The sequence below is a fragment of the Papaver somniferum genome, chromosome 3 (genome assembly GCF_003573695.1).
Source record: "Papaver somniferum cultivar HN1 chromosome 3, ASM357369v1, whole genome shotgun sequence".
Classification (NCBI taxonomy): Eukaryota; Viridiplantae; Streptophyta; class Magnoliopsida; order Ranunculales; family Papaveraceae; genus Papaver; species Papaver somniferum.
Window position 1 is genome coordinate 7,705,166 of NC_039360.1, and position 19,734 is coordinate 7,724,899.

Sequence of the window (19,734 nt, forward strand, 5' to 3'; positions counted from 1 at the left end):
CCAGCTCATTTTTTTCCTTCATCATCAAAACTTTCCTCTTCTTCTCTTGCTCTCTCTGCCATAAGGGCGGCTGCAGCACAATCTCCTTCATCATCTGGTTCAGCGCCAACAGTATTACCACCACTACTATCTGTTACAACTGTTGAGTTTCCAGCACTCATTTGGACATCCCAGTATTCTTCAAAAAGAGCCTTAAAGTCCCTCATTACAAGATCCATTATTTCTGTTCTCAAATAACCACCACCAATTCCTAACTGGCCAAGAAGAAACTTCAATCCTAATTCTTTATCTTGTGGATTCAATAATACAACAATAAACATAAGATTGTTCATCTTTTTATAACGTCCCCAATACTCGTTATATTTACTTTGAATTTTAAGACCCATGCTAGAAAGAAATGTATCTTTGTGATTTGTTCATGTGTTTAAAGTTCGATGAATAACACTCACATGAAACAAGAATTCGTGTGCAGTAACATGAGTAGAAGCGGAGAACTTGACAATAAAATCAAAAAATACCTTCAAAAACTTCGCGAAGGCTCTAGCATACGACCAATCTGATGGGTATGGCGCGTGCAAAGGAGGTGCTGATGAGGTCTAACATAATAAATGTCGAATTCCAACGGGTGTCTACATCTAGGACCAAACCCTTCTTGCATTCAATCTTCTCGTAAGCGACACAGTCCATAAATTTTTTCAATCTTGTAGGAGAACCCATACAATACTTCTCTATTGCCCTTATTCTCTTAATTGAGATGTCATACTCCTTGATTCCATGCTTTACAACAAGGGCAAGGACGTGAGCAGCGCATCTCACTTGTAAGAAACCTTTCACTAAATCTAAATTCTTTCTGAGCACTTGGTTTTGCAGATATGTTATAGCTACATCGTTGGAAAAAACGTTATCTAAAGTTATAGTAAACACATTTTCGATCTCCCAATCTAACAAGCATGTTCCTATCATCCTACCAATAGTCTCACCGCTATGACCTACAATTTGGATGAAACTAATGATCTTCTTGTGCAACTTCCAGTTAGCATCTATCCAATATGCTGTAATAACCATATATCCCAACTTCTGAAGTGAGCTCCATGTGTCAGTGGTGAGGCAAACTCTGACTTTATTAACCTTGAAATAATTCTTCAATCTCTCTTTCTCGTACTCAAACAGTTCCATAACATCTCTCCGTACAGTGATACGAGATGGTATCTTGAATCTACTCTCAAGTACCCTGCAAAATTCTCGGAAACCTTCCCCCTCAACTATTCTAAAAGGATTCTCATCCATTATGATGAATATAATCAATGCTTTTCTACACGAATCCTGACAAAAAGTTACAACAACTAACTTTTCATCTTCTCCCAGCCTAGCAGGTTCAAAAGAAAGAGTCGACTGACCAGAATCCTTAGGAATAAGATTCAGACACTTTCTTAAATGGTTATTCAAGGAGCCGGTCCCATGTGTAGAAGAGTCAGCTTTCATTCTCTGTTTACATTTCTTGCAAGTTACCATTATCGAAGGAGGAGGGTCCAGATTAACGTGATCCCATACCCATGAAGTTTTCTTCCGCTTCTTAGAAGCTGGTGCAGTGCCAGTGATGGTACCAGCATCGGAAACATTGGCAGCTGGTGCAGATGGAGCTTCACCTGTAGTTGGTACTTTTCCAACTGAACTAACTTCTGTAAAGGCGTTAGAAGATCTTGGAGGAGGATGTAGTGGTGGCAACAATGCATTTGAGTTAACGGAAGCCTGAATATAAACAAGGCAGAAAATTTTCTTAGTTCACTTATCAACAGGATGATGCGCTTTGCTTCTAAAAAGAAGTTAAAGAGGAGAACTAAGAGAAGTGTTTCATTAAAAAATCAACGGTGAAGCATTTTGACCTGCACCAATCTGTTCTAAGTTCTTACCATGTATATATAAGTCACTAATCCTATACATCACAATCTTCCATTTCATAAAAGCTGAGTCACTAACAAAATGCCAATCAACAAACCAATATAGCTTAACCCAATAGAAAATATACTATTGTAAAGTTGAACTGATGATATAAAGACATACATAATAGAAGTAAATTGCAATACATAACTCACTAAGTGCCAGTACCATTTGGCAGACCATATAATTTATATACATCACTATTCACTATCACAAGCACAGTTGCAAAGCAAAACAAGAAGGGTCACTAAGAAACCCAAGGCTAGTGATGTAATAAATAAACACAACAAATCTACTCAAGAGAAGTTACATAGGCCTAAGGCAATTTGGCAAACAAAAAACCAAACTACAGAAGTTTTGCCCACTGTTATTATGTTCATTGTTATGTTACTGCTGCTCTATTATTATGATTAGTTGTTATATAGCAAAATTGATAATCCAAATTTCACAAACTAATTATCAAAACCAGAAACAAACCCAAACTAGTTGAGAAATAGGAACTAACGGGTGTTGATTGTGAATCCTCCATGATTGAATCAAAGGGAACCTGCAAAATCAATTATGCAAAATCAATTTTAGTAAACCCTAGTTTTGAAAATTATAAATTATAAGCTTAAATAAGCAAAATTATCATCATCATCGAGTTGAAGTACCTTGAAATGATGAAAACAGTCGACTTAGATAATCGATTTGGTTATGTGACAAGTGAGAAGATGTTTCTAAGTTTAAGAATTTCAGTACATCTGAGAACTGAGAAAATTGAGAAGAAGAAGAAAAATGAAGATTGAGAAGAAGAAGAAGAATAAGAAGAAATACGAAGAGAAGATTGGACTAGGGTGGTGGTTTCATTATGGCTGGAGATGGTGGTGGACTGGTGTAGAAAATGGCGAGGGTTTTTGCTTCTGGAGACTGTTTACGAAGAGGAGAAGAAGAGAAAGAAAATGTGTAGCGTACGTTTAGAAATTAGGTTTAAAAGTGTGTTATAGACGTGGTAGATTAAATTTATATGATTTTAATCAACGGTCTATATTTATCGGTTCCCCAATGGTTTTTGGTTCGGTTTTCAGGTCAAACCAAAACCAAACTAGTAATGTCGGTTTTTCAACTTTTTTTACCAAACCAATCCAAATCTAAATGGTTTGGTTCGGTTTCTTGCTTATTGGTCTGGTTCGGTCGGTTTCCAACGGTTAACCGACACCATGTTCAGCCCTAATTATGGAAAGCATTGTTTGGGTGGGTCTGTTAACACAAACCCAAAAAATTCAAATGGAAACAGAACTCCAGTTTAAACTGCGAATAAATTTGCAGAACACAACTATTGCGTACAACCTCTAGTGATACATAGAAGAATACCTATTGTAATTTTAATCCTAACTACATGTATACCAAAAAGAAAACAATCAAGGATTGGTCCATTTACACTGCACACATTAAAAAAAAAATCAAAATCAATTTCATGGAACTGACGAAAACCTAACTTTAACATAAAGTTCATCAATAAAAATAATTTTTCCAGATGAGATGTGTAATCCTTAAAATCAAGACTCACTTCTAAATCATATAACCAACTATACAAATCCGACGTGATTCCATTCAATCCCCTAACCTTCAACTGTTGCGAGGATATAAACCTAACGAAATCTAGAGGACAACACTGGGATTAGGGATTTAAACAGTAACGAGAGGGTTAGGGTTTCAATTAGGAAAAAATGGCTATTACAATGATCCTACTATCTGATGTAAATGAAAAATTAAAAAAAAAAAACAAAAAAAGATACATGCCTATACCATCTGGATTTGGTGAATCCATATCCACCGGTCTTTGGTTCTATGCAAAATTACACAAGAGGGAAAAGAACAACTGAAGCTGAGAAACTGAAACTGACATTGGGATTAAAGGGAAGCTACGAGATATAACCCTCCACCCATTTCTTCCGAGTAAACTCAACCAATTTAAACTAACCTAACCCAACTAATGTAACTGACTAACTAAGGAAGGATAGATTAGATAGGAATTGGAACGGGTAAGTGGGTGAGTTGGACTGAGTCCAACTCGCACATGGTTGTTACCTTTTTAAAGATTCCGACTGTGACAGTATACGTTTCCGTGAAATAGTTAATATCTGTGAGGTTTGATCTTGTTTATGATCCATTTATATTTTGTTTTAATTGTTAATATATTCCCTCTATTTTGGAAAAAGATGATTGTTTTCTTTTCAAAGAAATATTTCTCTTTTCTGAAACAAAATTAATATTAAACTATCCAATCACCTTATTTTACTTTATTTCTTAGGGCAATTCCTATGGCAATGGTCAAATCGATTTTTTTGTTTAGCCAGGTGGATGGCCAAAAAGTTTTTTCCACTATGGTAAAGCAGTGGGCGGCTGATAATCAAGCGCCAGAACATGGGACACCCGCTGGTGTGTGTGGTTTTCACACGAAGTTGGAAGAAGCAACGCTGGCGTTGAAGACAAAAACGCTTCCATTGAAAGTTCCCACGCGGGCGTTAGAAGAAAAAATGCCAACTGGTAGTTTTTTGAAATTCAAAAATCACTTTTTTACCTCTATAAATTACCATCATCTTCAAATAATTCACTCACACCAAAATTCACTTCTCTTGAATTTTCTCTTCTAAATCTATTTCAATTTTTAAGTTTATTGTTGGTGAAATGGCTGAAAAAGCGATCACACTTTTTTGCGATGCAAAACTTGAAGCTGTCGTTTCTAAGATATGTGGGAGTTTTAAAAAGATTGAAAATTGTAAGAGGGAAGTGCAAGTTATTGAAGTTGCTCCAAGAAAATGTTCCTCTAAAAGGCAAAGAAGAGCTCCAGTTTTGAAAGTTAACAATAAAAATTCAAAAACAAAGGCGAAACTGTGAAAGAGCGAGTTGAATGGAAGATACGTCAATTAAAGATAAACAGGAGATAAAGCTTGTACTTGATTTTTATTGAAGTTGTTTAGTACTTTTTATTATTTTGAAAATTTATATCTTGTAAAATAATTGGAAGTAATATCAATGAATGAAAATATTTAGATTTTAAAATTGATTTCCACTTCGGATTAAGCAATATTTATTACAATTTAAACTTGCATATAATATCAAACTACATTTTAATAACCACAACAATTACATCAAACTACATCAAATCCAGCGACATTATCTCTGTAGAGTTCATAGCATTCAAAATGCTTAAACTCTCTTCCGATTTCTTCAGTAAACTTGGTCTCTGAGTGATGGTTTTCTCTAAAACAGATAAACAACAATTTAAGATATTTATGATGCAGTTGATCAGTGAGGACAAAAGTAAGATACTCACCAGTGTGTCGTTGGATAAACCAGAATTTCTACGGTGAACCATCCACAAAACTTTTGTATAATGTTTGACTTCCTTAGTGATGAATGGGGTGGTAAAACCTCCCATTGGAGTTGGCGTTTGTGGTAAAACCACGCGGCTTTACTAAAACCGCCCGTTTGAATTACCAACGCCTGTTATTTTTGTTATAAATACAACACTAGGTTTTATTCATTCTCATCAAACAAACAGATTTTTTTCTTAAGACAACAACATCCACCATGTTTTCTAAAGGAAAAGCGAAGAAAATATTATGTGTCGAAGAAAAATAGGTTTGTCCATTATGTTTCATGGATAACCACAGTCTTATGCAATGCCCTTAGATGTATTCAAAGTGTCCGCGGGAAGGTTGTTCATGCATCAGAATGGTGATTGAATCACAATCGTAAAAGCTCAGGTATTTGCAATATCAAGATAACATCTGTCTAGAGGAATCACATATTCTAGATGATGCTATGAAGATTAAAGTAGAAGAAAAAAACTTGCTACACTCTGCAAAAACTTCAAACTTCAAGCTAAATTGAAGAAGAAATTATTACACTGCAAATATTGTGGATATGGAGATTATGAATACAAACATTGTACATAGAGAATCAATGAATGCTCAAAGCCCGGTTGTAAGACTTTTATGGATTTGTGCACTTCTTCTGAAGAAGACACATATGGAAGGCATTTCTGGAAATGTCCTAGGTGTTTTTTGGTAGAGTGCGCTGATTGAAGTTGAACGACAACTCGATTCACTATGGTATTATGTTATTTAGTTTGTTGTTTATTTTTTGTTAATACAATTATCTAAACCAAAATTTTGGATGTCTTCACATTTGCACCATCAATATCATAACTAATTTAAAATTTTCTTGGATTAAACAGTGCACCTTCAATATCAGAAATAAAAACATACTGCATTGGATTAAACAACCATATCATTACATGATAATAGAAGAAATACATTAGATTTGTGGATTAAACGGCCACATCGTTGGGTGGCGGAATTCCTAGGGCGATGTAGTGATTGTATTTATTGAGCACCCTGAGAATGTTGAAACAAGAATGGAAGTCGAAAGGATGCCCTCCTTGAGATACTTCCCACGTCGCTGGTGTTCTAGGTTCCACTTCATCCACAGCTTCACCGTTGAGTTTATTTTTGTGATTTTCCATTAGTACGACTACAAATTCCAATACATTACGACTAATTACACCAAAACGATACGATAGTATGCCACAATCGCGCCCATAAATGTTCCCTGTTTCAAAGGTGAACACTCGGTAAACTTTCTCCCAGAAAGACAACGATGAAAAACATAGGCTCTACAAATAGCTACCGACAACATCTTCTGTGTGAAAAACATAGGCTCTACAAATAGCTAGATCTTATTGTTGAGTGAATCTAACACCACGAACTCTGTGAGATATTTTTGTAGATAATTTGAGAGTGAAAAATGTGTAGAATATGTGAAATTGAAGTTGAAATGGGGAGTATTTATAAAACTCAAAATTTTAACCCTTGGATGAGATGGATTTTCAGCCGTCCAAATTTAGCCGTTGGCGGTTTTGGGAACAACGCGGCGCTTTTAGCAACAACGTTGGCGTTTGACGCAACAACGGGCGACGATGGGACTGTAGATGAGGCAAAACGAGTTGATGGTTTTAATGAAATTGAGGAGACGACCTGCGGAGGAAACTCCTTGAACCGAGCGCACTGTCAAACCTCACACAGATGCACTGCAAAAAGGGAGTGCTTTTAATTCGAGAGATCAATCTATATGACTCCGGCCTAAACCAAGACAATGGTCGTTCCAAAGTCAATTCGGTCACAAGAGAGGATGGGTCGATCTGTAGGAGGGAAGCTGAGAAATTTGTGATATCAATGGTGATCGAAGATTGTAGGTGTGTTTTGTATTTTGCATGAAGAAATAAGATAAGTTCTGATTGATTGAATTTGCTCTGTTGAGAGTAATTGCTCAGACGTTGAGTTGTTAATCTCATGTTGTCTGTTTGAAGAAAGCTTGTCTTTTTTCCAATCATGATTCAGAGACTTATTTATATTGCTAGAATTATAAACACTTTGATCCCATGAAGTGTGACAGTTGATGGAGTCAAAGACTGGGGAAGTGGAAATCGTGTTAAAACCAGTTGCTTATCGTGCGGAGACTTGGTTAATTTTTTACCCACTACTTTTCTAACTCCTTCAACTGATTGGACGACTTGCTCACATTCTTATTGTGTGTATGAACACACGTGCCGTAGACCGCCAGACCAAAACCCTAGTTACTATCCCCCCATGTCACACGATTGATGTCTCGTGATTATGAAGTATGCAAGGCAGACGTGTATTTAGTTAGTCAGTTGCTGACTTCATGGGACGATGAGTCCTTGTATCGCTGAGTTGAACGTGATTCGCAAATGTTCTGAGACTCGTGAATTGAACGTGTCTGTTGAGAAAGAGGTATGATTCTCAAGTAAATTTTTATAGTTAAGGTGAGCAAATATTGCTCATTCGATGGATTTTTGAATATTGATAGTTGGACCAATATTCTTTAGTCTGATTAAATATTGCTCGTTTGATGAATTATTGATAGCATGACCAAATAAAATATTGTTTTAAGATACTGGCAACTGAACCGAGTATAATTAATAAAATATTGATCATGGGATCGTCGTAAAATTATTAGCGTTCGAATATGGAATAATGAACCTTGGACTCGAAACCCTAATTCGATCAATTGATGATCAATTATGGTTTATTGAAATTAACCACGGAGTGAAGGAGGGACCGGCTACATGGGATGATGGATCGACCATGTAGCGCCCAGATGTTCGAGTGAACAAAATACCAAAGTCTCTTGAAGACCAGTTGGTGAAAAGATGATTAAATGCTGGTTTAATCATTTATTCAAACAATGTTCATCTGAACCTTAGGTAATAAAACCTAATAAATTATGAAGAGATGAAGGACCGACCAAGGGGTCCTGAAACCGTCCCTGGTTGGTCAAGGGATCGACTGACGATCGTTTTATGAAATTCCAAAATTGTTTGGAAGAGTTTGAACCTAATGTGAACAAATTAGGTGAAATGATGAAAGTATGTGGGACCGGCCTCTTGCAAGCCAAAGAGACAACCTTGGTCGGTCAAGGTAATATGCTCAGTCGCCAAAGTGTCCGTGTCTCGGTCCCGAGAATTTTGATATTTTTTGATGTGCGTTTGAGCAACATTTTGAGAAAATATGAAGAAATCAAGGATTTTGCTGAAACTGAGGAAACTTCATAAGATGAAGGAAATAATAATAATAAAATGAAGGTATCATGAAGCGTGGGACCGGCTATGGCCAAGGCATGGCCGGCCGGCCAAAGAGCCCGACCCATGGCACTTTTCCTAATTTTATATTATTTTCATGATTTTAGGGAAATATCATGAAATCAAGGAGTTTGTTGAAACCAAGGAGTTTTGTTGAAATCAAGGAGTTTCCTTGAAGTGAAGGAGTTTCCATGAGATGAGGGAAACAAATAATATGAATAACAATAAAATAAGGGCGTGTGGGACTGGCTTGGGCATGGTCGGCCGTCTAGGGCCCGGTCCCACGAGTTTCCCTAATTTTATCATGTTTCCTTAATGTGAAGGAAATATCATGAAATCAAGAAATTTCATGGGATCAAGGAAATAATAATAAAATAATAAGGAAAACAAGGTGTGGGACCGGCCACAACTAGGGCATGACCGGACGGCTAGTAGGCTTGGTCCTACACACCTTTCCTAATTAATTATTATTTCCTTGATGTGAAGGAAACACCATAAAACTGAGGAGTTTCTTTGAAACGAAGGAATTTTGTTCAAATGAGGGAATTTTCATGAGATCAAGGAAAATAATAACAAAACTAGTCAAAAAAACCCAAGGTGACCAAACTTGTGGTACAAAAACCCAGCTCAAATGTTGAGATTCATTAAAACTCCATCCTAAACTAAATTATACAAAAACCCCAAAATTTTAAAAATTTGATACAAAACCCCCAAATTTTAAAATTGGTTTCATCAAATTTTATGACGAAACCAAATATTGGTTTCGTCAAATTGTATGAGGTTTCATCAAATTTCATGATGAAACCAAATTTTGATTTCATCAAAATTTTGTTTTTTAGGGTTTTTATGTTACTTTTGTTTTGACGGGTTTTTTGTGGATGGATAGTGACTCCTTTGGGGTTATAGTTCGCGCACCGTATAAAGAAACACTAAATGCATGAATCATTATCCCCAAATTAGTCCGTTTCTTCTCCGTCCAAATCCGAAACACTTTTGAGGACCCACACAAAATGTGTACAAAATGTCCACATTGTCTCATTTCTCTAAATGTCGTCATATGCTTATCATCTTTTAGTAATGTGCATTAACTAACACCATGAAAATCTTTATATAAGTCCAGATTAATTAAGCCAGGTTCTTGAGTCTTCTTTTCTTTTTTCCATCAGAAGAGAAAGATAGATATGATGGATTTAATCAATTTGTTGCCGGAAAATTGTATAGCTCATATCCTATCCTTCACAACTCCTCGAGACATTTGTCGTTCGTCGCTGATTTCTCCGATCTTTCGATTAGCCGGTGAATCAAACGTGGTATGGGAGAAGTTCTTGCCATCAGATTACAGAGATATTGTCTCTAGATTGTGTTCTCCGGTCGCATCATATTCTTCGATCAAAGAACTGTATTTTCATCTTTGTAATCCAGCAAGAATCGATGAGGGCAAAATGGTAATCTTTCGATCTCTTGATTATTCACTTAACTTTAATTTAATTTTCTGTTTAACGTTTTTTTCTCTTAATTTCACAGACGTTTTCATTAGAGAAATCCAGCGGGAAAAAATGTTACATGATTAGTGCAAGGGAGCTTTTAATCACTTGGGGTAATGAGCCTATGTACTGGACATGGAAATCCATCCCTCAATCTCGGTACGATTCATTTCCATCTATATTTATCTGCTGAATTCTTCTTATGAAAACAAATTTCCAGCATTTTTGTTCCAGTAGCATCCGACTATTTTTGGTGTTCCAGATTTTCAGAGGTGGTTGAGCTGAGAACTATATGTTGGCTAGAGATACACGGAAAATTCAGTAGGAAAATGTTGTCCGCAGAGACGAATTACACGGCATATCTCATTTTAAAAGTTACCGAAAGGGCGTACGGTCTAGATACATTACCATCAGAGACATCAGTCGAAGTTGGGGACCAGCGGTCAAGTTTCTCCGCATACTTGTGTCACTGTGACACTAACAAAAAGTCGCCGGATAAGCTTTGTTTCTTGCATCGGTTTGAACTGTTGAGCGGCCAAGTCGTCGGTGAGGAGCATCGAGTTCCGTGTTGTAGAGACGATGGGTGGATGGAGATTGAATTGGGCAAGTTTTTTAGCCATGGAGGAGGAGGAGGATGTGATTGTGGTGGTAATGGGGATGGAGATGAGGTAAAGATGAGTCTCTTGGAGGTGAATGGGTATCACCTAAAAGGAGGACTTGTTATTGAGGGAATTGAAATCAGGCCTAAATATTGAGTAAAAAGCAGCAAAGAAGTTGATGTTTTTATTATGCTTGCAGGACAGTATAACAAGTCCTACCATTAAACAGAGTTTCTCCGAACAAGCCTACCATCCGGTCTGGTCTGCAAAAGATGAAGTCAAGATTGCGTTTTTTTTTTTTTATTTTGGCACAAATATATCTCTTGGACCAGATGGCGTTGCTGCAGATATTTTTAAATGCGCATGGGGTGTTGTCAAGTCCGACCCAGTGACCAACCTTACTTTAATGTAATGGTGCAGTTTTCCTTCGTGCAAACTTCTAAGTCTAAATGGAGCTAAACTTATAAGTCTAATTGGAGGTTGCTGCAACGTTATCTCTAAGGTTCTAACCGAAAGAACTGATGAAGGGAGTTACAACTTCACTTTTATATGATTTTCAAGGGTATTTATTCATGGTAGATAAATAAATGACGATTCTTTTACTCTTGCGGAACTTATAGATTCAAGAAAAAGAGATGAGAAAAATAAGATTTTATACAAGTTAAACTTTGAAAAGGTTTTTGATAACGTTAATTGTGATCGAATTGACATTGCTTTTTCCTAGAGAAGTTAAATTAAATGGGGCATTTCTAATGCAAGGTTTGTCATATTTCTTAAAGAGGAAGCCTTTTCAAAATTGTTAAAAAAGGATTAAGCGGAGTGATCTTATATTTCCTTTTATGTTTATCCTAGTGTCTGTCTGTAATGTTTAAAATACTTCTTCTATATATTTGGTTTTCAGTTTTAAAGTTTCTCATATTGTTATCATGTTATCAGTCTATAATTTGCAGATGAATTGGTTGTTTTTTCTCGATGATTCTGAAGCTTAGGTAAACAATTTGAAGCTTATTTCTTTTGGTTCTGAAACTACCTATGAGGTTAAAGCTAATTTCAAAAAATATAATAATTGGCATTGGTTATAGTCATAATGCTGCGAATTGTGCTATTATTTTTAGTTGTATATATTGTTACCACATTTCCGATCAACTACCTTAATGTACCTTTGAGTAGTAAATCCAAATGTTAGGCTGTTTACATGGCGTGATTAAAAAAACTCAGCAAAAAATTGCTTTTTGGAAGAGATTTTATAGTCTTAGGGTGGTAGGTTAACTGATTCAATACGTTCTTTCCAGTCTTCCCATTTATTATCCCACTATGTTTTAAACTCTGATTTCAATTGTTGAAAATCTTGATAAAGTTAGCTGGGTAACTTGGTAGAAAGCAGTTAAAACAAAAGAGGTGAAGTTGGCATTTAAAAACTTAAGCTAGTTAACTTTGCCTTTCACTCAAAATGGGTTTGGAGATATGGTTATGAAAAATTTGTTTTGTAGAAACAGATCAGACATCAAAAATTTGGAGGTAATAAAGATTTTTTTCCCCCTAACCATTCTACTAAGTCGTGCAGATAGTTTATGGACAGGTAATTTAAATTTCAGGGATTTGGTTATCAGAAATTCTTACTAGATAATTAGAAATGGACCTAGCATATGATTTCGGAAAGTTGTGTGGGTTGGTAACACTACTTTACAACTATTAATTTTTTATTCATTCAAAATATCCATAAGTAAAATTCTACTGTGGTTGATTTAGTTACTAATTACAGATGTTTGGAACGTTAACTTATTTAGAAAGGCTTTTGTTAACTAGTATACCCGTATACATGTTAATATTAATAAACAATTATTTTATTTCATTGGAAATTATATTTTTTTGTCTTATTCTACTAGAAAGTTTTTCTTGCATGAAAAACAACAAATCTTTTTTCCAATGCAAAGAATCACTGATTTCAATGCAATAAAACAAACAAATCTTGTTTCCAATGCAAAAAATAGTTTTTTTAGTGAACCTTAACATGTATATGGGTATACAAGTTAACAAGATCCATTTAGAAATCTAAACAAAACTGAATTAGGCTTCATTATTCAGTTGTTACGACTTATTGGTGTTCCTAGTGATCATATTTATGAAGTTATTGATGAAAGGTTTGGCTCAGTGGAAAATATTTTACTTTGGATGGTGCTTATGATTCTTTTGACAACGACGGTTTTTTTGTTTTTTCTCATGAGCAAGTACGAAGTTCTTTGATTCTTCTGAAAGTATCTTTTTTTTAATATATTACAAAGATGTACCTACAAGAGACTTGCTTTTCAGTGTTGAGAAGGTTCAATCTCCACTATGTGTATTATATGATTTTGATCAAGAAACAAATTCCCATTTATTTCTTCATTGCAGGATCACTAATCACGTCTGAAAAAAAAATTTTGGACAGTTTTGAGTTAGATTGAGCTTTCGCTGAGTTAGTTAAAGCTACGTGAAAACGTGAAGGTACCAAAATACACCACAAACTTTTTCTTAAGCCATCAACAATAATTATATAATCACGATGCAACGATTCATCAGAAAATGAACATTATTATTCCCATGACATCAAACCACTTGATAAACGAAAATCAAGCTTTAAAAGTAAGATATTTCAGATATAAAGATGTTCTCTTTGATGAACTACCTGCCAATGATACTTGGATATGAATGAGTTTAATTAGGTCTACATATCGTCAAACACCATTATATTTGGACTGTTGGTGGTGGCTATTCCATTAGTCCTTGGAAGTATAATTTTGTATTCACCTCAGCTCTTGGTCAAGAAAATTAGGGTACACAACATCCTCTAACCACTCGTCCTCATTTTGTTAGCCAATGCAATTGGGATATTGGACAACTTCATCAATATTTTACTCATGAGCACATACACTGGTGTTTCCATAAGCTATAGGTTTTTTTTAAGTGGTCTCACAAAGTCAAATTTTTTTATGTAAGTTCTACTTATAACTACGACAACATCAACAAGTAATGCATATTGACACTCATTTTCTGAAATTTTAGCTTAAACTTTGGTATATTAAGCCCCCGTATAAACTGTTTTCTATTCTTATGGAAAATATGTCATAATATCCTCCCAGTTGCTATGGTGGTATCATGTATTCCCAACAACAGGCTCAGCTTTGTCCTCTTTATGGTGAAGCAAATGAAATTATTATTCATCTCTTTATCTGATATACGTTTGCAAGAGCATTTGGTTTGCTACTCCAGAGTATATTCTGCACCACTTACAAACAATAGACACTTTACAAGATTGGTTTCTTCATGGTCTAGTGAACAAAACCGAATTTTATTCAAGAAGTCTCCACTGGCAAATTTGGCGGTGGTTACAATGTGGCACATTTGGAAAACTCGAGGCTCTTTGGTTTTTCAATGTACTAGACTTAATCCCATTACCATTGTTTAATCATTTTTAACTTATGTACCCTCATATCGTATATATAGTACATTAGGTCATTTGATTTATGATCATCCTTCTAGGGAACCTGTTCAATATATACATTGGTCTCCTCCTCATGTAAGTTGAATTTCCATCATTGTTGATGCTTCTATGTGTTTTGATAACAACTATGCTGGGCTATGTATTGTTATTTGTAATGATGCAGGAGAGTTCTTAACTGCCAAAGCTATCTCAACTACTGCGATAGACATTGACCAAGCTAAAGCTTTAGCAGTATTTTAGAGTTTATTGTGGGCGCAACAACTGCAGTGTAATAAACTTCTTGTACAAACTAACTATAATAAGGGTGTGATTGAAGCAATTTCTCACTTGTTTTCCAGTTGTAGGAGAAAATATCTCAATCTCATTTCCCAGATTAGAGCTTCGAATTCTTGTTTTCCTTCTTGTATGGTTTCCTATATGAATAGAGTATGTAATAAACCAGCTAATAGGTCGGTTAAGTTTGCAATAACCAATACGCATACACGAGTGTGGTGTGTAACACCTCTTAATATGATTAGGAGGCAGTTTTTCTATACATAAGCTAGCTTTGTATGTCTTTTTTTATTTATAAAATTTGAATTTTCTTTCAAAAAGAATAAACATAAATCAAATGATATTGGATCATAGAGTTTAAAAGTCTTAGATTTGATCGGAAAAAATGATTTATTTGTTGTTAGCCGATATTGATCTTTCAACACAAAATAGTTTGTCGATCAAAAAGAAAACAAAACAATAAAGAAGATCGTTAATTGCATTAATTTTTTAATTTTAAAAAAAAATAACACAGTCTATTATATCCTACAAAATCTAAAAATATTTCACTATATTTGTTTCCCTCTTTATCATCTTCTTTCCTCTATTAAGGACATTCTGATGCAGATCGGAGGTGTTAAAAACTGATAAGATTGCAACATATTTATTTTTCAACTAAAAATATCGTTAAGAAATTATAAACAATTTTTTCTTGAACATTGAAGATTTTGGTGCTGACAAGCATCGAACTCAGCTCACTGATATCACCATCATCACCTGATAATTTTACCGGGTAGACATCCACTTTCCAATCCTTCATTGAGACTAAGTATTATGGGGTGCTAGTCTAGCATCTAGATTAGCAGTCAGGACTACCTCCTAAGTCTTATGGGAGTGCTAATCTAGCAGCTAGATTAGCAGTCCATGTCAGCCCAGCGCTGAACCATTCAGCGCCCAACGCTGAATGGTTCAGCGCTTTAAATCTCAGACGTCAGATCAAAAATAAATCTCTCAGCGCTGAACCATTCCGCGAAAAGGTGGTTTTTCAAGCGCTGAATCATTCAACGTAACTATCTAGCATGCTAATTCACATTCTAGCAACTGGTAGGAGAGAGAACTAGTATTAACTTTTTTGCCACACTTTTTTTCTGAATTGCAACACTTAATTGCTAATCTAGCACCTCCAATCTAGCCCATAAGACTTAGTCTGGAAACCTATTTTGAGGCATACTCATTTTTTTTGAGGCATACTCATCCATTATATTATCTAGGGTGGGTTTATAAGGGGTGTCTAAAGGTAGCGTAATTACCTATATATCCCTAAATAATTTCAATTTGTCATAGTTACCTTATCCTCAAAAACCTAAAATTAAAATCAAAATAAACTTTAAACTTAAACATCTAGGACTCCAATTCAGTAAAGAAATTAATCAAACAAAGGAAACACGAATCGAAGTGAGCGATGTTGGAATGCGAAATCCAAATCTCAATTGCTCTTAGATGTATTTTAGAATGTATGCGTAACAAACCCATCTTGTTTTTGATTGATTCTATTTTGTTTGATCGGTAGAATATGATTTCAAAGATGAAATTAGGGTTTTCAGAAGATCAGTTCGGCTGATCCTGCAGTATCAATTTTGAGCCGAACTTAGTGTATGATTTAGAGAAACACTATGTTTGGCTAATGCGACTTTACAATATTTTCAGCCGAACCTCAATTTTTCAAGCTGAACCTAGTGGATGATTCAGTTTCTGAGTGAAGTTCGGCTGATAACTTTTGAGCCGAACTGTTCATCTGGTCAGCAGATCTGGGTTTTAAAAATTCAATTTTTTGGCAGATTCAACTTATAAAAGGAAATTAAACCTCGATAGAACTTTACCTCTGATTTGAATCACACATTTTGGTCACTTCTAATCACTAAAATCTCAAAAGTCAAAACCCAAGCTTTTTTTTCTTCACTTATTCTTCTTCCTCTCAAAAATCCCAACTCTCTCACATAAATTTGATTTTTCTACTAATTCACCACTAATAATTTAATGTTTAATCAATCCTTAAAATTCATAATTAATCAATTCTAATCATACAGGGGGTTAGTCCACGAGTGAGTTGGAGGGAGTTTAATGTATTTTGAATCTTGGGGATTTTGACAGATTGTAAGAGAGTATTGGGAGTTTGAGAGAGTTTGGTGTGTTGAGTGTAGGGAGTTTGAGAGACTCTCCCAAAATCTTTACTTTTTTGAGAGATTTGGAGTGAGGCAAAAATACACTAAAAACTCCCTAGAACTCCCCAGAACTCCCAAAAAAAACAAACTCCCTATCATTCTAATTTTTACCACTAACAGAGAGTTTAAGAGTTTCTTTCAATCTCCCACACGATTAATGGGGTTTTCTAGGGAGTTGGGGGACTCTTCTAAACTCTCCCACGACTAACTGGGATTTTAAGAGACTCCCTCGAACTCCCTCACGACTAACGGGAAAAAACACAACTACACCCAACTCCCCCAACTCCCTTGAGGACTAACACCCTGATAGTCATTTACATTAATTATATAAGGATAGTTATGCCATTATCAAAAATGGTGGATAAGGGGTGATCTTGTTTTTTATTTAGTAACCCTATTTTGACATTATCTAATATGCCTCAAAAAAATCTATTATGCCTCAAAATAGGTTTCTTAGTCTGAGCATCCATGTACCATGTTACGTAATTTCCCACTTGCCGAAAACAATAAGAAGTATTTGTAAAAAGCCCATCGGGAAGCCCATTGAGAGGTAGAAGGCAACAGAACAAAACGTAACGCGTCAAACTCTCCCTTCTCCACGAATAATACTTTTCTCACCTTTTATTTTCTTCGATTCCCCCAATTTATTACTCAAAATCTCCGATTTTTCTTCTGTTCACAAAGAAAGATCAACCCTAGTTTCAAATCTCACGGAGAAATGGAGATTTTATCAATCCCTGATACTGTTAACGTCATGTTCACCCCCACCTCACCACAAAAAAACCTAGGGTATTCAAAATACCTAATCAATCGCAGGATTTCATCAGGACTCTCACCGATTGATGCAATCGCACCACCGATCGTTAGGAGAAACTTGTATAAATCGGCACCTCGGACATTAATCAGAAAAAGAAGCCGAACTAGGAGAAGATCTTTAACTGGTGGTGATTCTGATGACGGTGGTGACGATGGTGCTGAAAATGGGTTTTTTGGTGATGATGGTCCGTTTGGTGGGAGTGGAAGTGGCGGTGGCGGTGGCGGTGGCGGTGGCGGAAGAGGGTGGAGTTATGGTGGTGGATCGAATTGGGATGATGATGAAGACGAGGAACTGTTAGCGTCGGCTGATCCAGCTTTTGATTTTGTTTATGAGGTAATTAGTTGGATTGTGCTTTCTAATTGTGTTCATTTCGCTTTTAAGAAAGTTGTGAATGGGTTTAGTGATGCTAATGATGATACTAGGTCATCTAGAGAGAAAGTACCAGTTTCTGTCTGTTGAAGATGAATGATGCTTAGGGCAACTCAAAACTTTCTCAAAATGGGGAAAAGTATTTGGGGAATTTGGCGAAATCACATTTGTAAATATATGTATATAATTTGGTTCCGTTTTCTTCCTTAGGTTTAATTCATATAAAAACGAAGTAGTTTATTTATTATATAAGTCGGAGAATTCCAACAATTTGATCAATTTATACATTGCGAATTTTGCAATATACTTACGTCTGGAGTATGATATTACAGGCTTTAATTCTATTGCTTATGCAATGATGGGTGTGATTGTCCCTGCTAAAACATACATTTAGTTGGGGTTGTATAAAGTCTGTGTGTATCATCATAGGGTTGTGTAGTTTCGGTGCCAGTTGGTAAAATTTTGTTGTGTTTTTCTCTGTTATGCGAGTCATGAAAGTGGATCAGTTTGTTTTCTTTGGTTTTTGTAGTAATTCTAGTCTTTCATGAACTTTAGTTCTGCCTGCAAGAGGAAAAGATTGTTTCTCCGCATGCATCTGTTAAATCTGGGTGAATGTACTTTTAGCAGAGGTAGGGAATGCTGAATTCAGAGTCTTTCTGTGGTTGTTGGGGTTATCTATTTCAACACAGGTGCAGTATCATCCATCCGACCAGTGATTGTTTAGAACAAGAAATGTATGCCAATTTAGGCTCTTATGTTAATATGTTCCTATTGGTTTGGTTGTTTGTTGCAAGTCAAGTCATGAATATGGAGTGTGGTCATTATCTAGGTTTATATTTAGTTGCCAATTGACGCTCTTAGAGTTCTACCCCTGATTTGAGTTGACAGAATTGACATGAGACTTCTCTATACAATTCTTGCATTGCTCAAAATTTTGCTTTCTCGGGTACAATGAAAATGTGGTAGTATTTACTTCTCACAGGAGTGCACTTAAGGCGATTAGTTGTTTTTGGCCTGTTATAAGTTCCTGTCACTTTGAGTTGTGTATAGTATTCTATACCGTAGCTTAAAAGGAGAAAATCTTACTGCAGAGTTTGGGTTTATGGTTAGTGGATTGGCATTTGCCTTAATTCCCAGATTTACTGACTGATAAGGTTATACACCTCTCAACACTGCAGTGTCGATAATTTGTAACCATAATGATTAATGACTCTTCCTTCATGTTCTGTTTCCTTTGTTTTGAAGTCTGCTGAACTTTTCTCAACATTTAAACCACAATGTGTTCTTTAGAAGAATCTTAACTGCTGCATGAGGTTTTGTTGTTTGTCAGCTGCAGGTAGTGTGTACGGTATTTTTTTTCTCCTTATTAAACCCTCTCTGAAAGAGAAGTTAAGAGTGAAGACAGGCACACACCACACAGCACAAAGATTTATTATTAGTAAACAATCGGTTCTGTGGCCCCCCTCTCCGACATCATTTACCTTTGACTCCTTTCTTACCTTCTTCGAAGAGACTAGTTGAATTGGGCAATATGCTGAAAATCTTCTCATTCCATCGTACTAGTCGAAGGATTGAAGTGTATGGTGAAGTGTATGAATCTGTGGCTTGTGTGTTGATAGTTTTTCACATGTTTTCGAATGTAGCAGTCCAAGCGTATAGCTTTCCTTTATGTCAGATTTCAAACTCACCAACCTTCAACACAACACAAGATGGTACCAATTCAAATAACCTTCAACACAACACAAGATGGTACCCATTCAAATAACCTTTATTTTCATTCCTTCCAAATTTTGGTCCTTATAATAAGACATTAAAGCCTAACCACTGTATAAGACAAAGCCGTGTTGCATTTGTATACAAGGTAACTTGGGAATCAGCATACCACAGTAACCCCGTCCATCTTGAGCAACAACTGTATTCCAA

The 19,734-nt window shown here is 35.8% G+C and overlaps 2 protein-coding genes across 4 annotated transcripts; both read left to right on the forward strand.

Moving 5' to 3' along the window:
* The first annotated feature begins 9,671 nt into the window (after positions 1 to 9,671).
* LOC113355260 (F-box protein PP2-B15-like) lies at positions 9,672 to 11,578 on the forward strand. Its single transcript, XM_026598076.1, has 3 exons — positions 9,672 to 10,032; positions 10,112 to 10,230; positions 10,334 to 11,578. The coding sequence occupies exons 1-3, from the start codon at positions 9,769 to 9,771 to the stop codon at positions 10,824 to 10,826; spliced, it is 876 nt and encodes a 291-aa protein (XP_026453861.1). The 5' UTR covers positions 9,672 to 9,768; the 3' UTR covers positions 10,827 to 11,578.
* Positions 11,579 to 17,193: 5,615 nt separating this feature from the next.
* On the forward strand, positions 17,194 to 18,839 carry LOC113355261 (heterogeneous nuclear ribonucleoprotein A3 homolog 2-like). Of its 3 annotated transcripts, none has more exons than XM_026598079.1 (2): positions 17,194 to 17,775; positions 18,341 to 18,839. In XM_026598079.1, the coding sequence occupies exons 1-2, from the start codon at positions 17,344 to 17,346 to the stop codon at positions 18,341 to 18,343; spliced, it is 435 nt and encodes a 144-aa protein (XP_026453864.1). In that variant the 5' UTR covers positions 17,194 to 17,343; the 3' UTR covers positions 18,344 to 18,839. The 3 variants fall into 3 exon arrangements, with proteins under 3 accessions (XP_026453864.1, XP_026453862.1, XP_026453863.1); XM_026598077.1 differs by having other exon boundaries at positions 18,367 to 18,838; XM_026598078.1 differs by lacking the exon at positions 18,341 to 18,839 and adding an exon at positions 18,144 to 18,185.
* Positions 18,840 to 19,734: the final 895 nt, after the last annotated feature.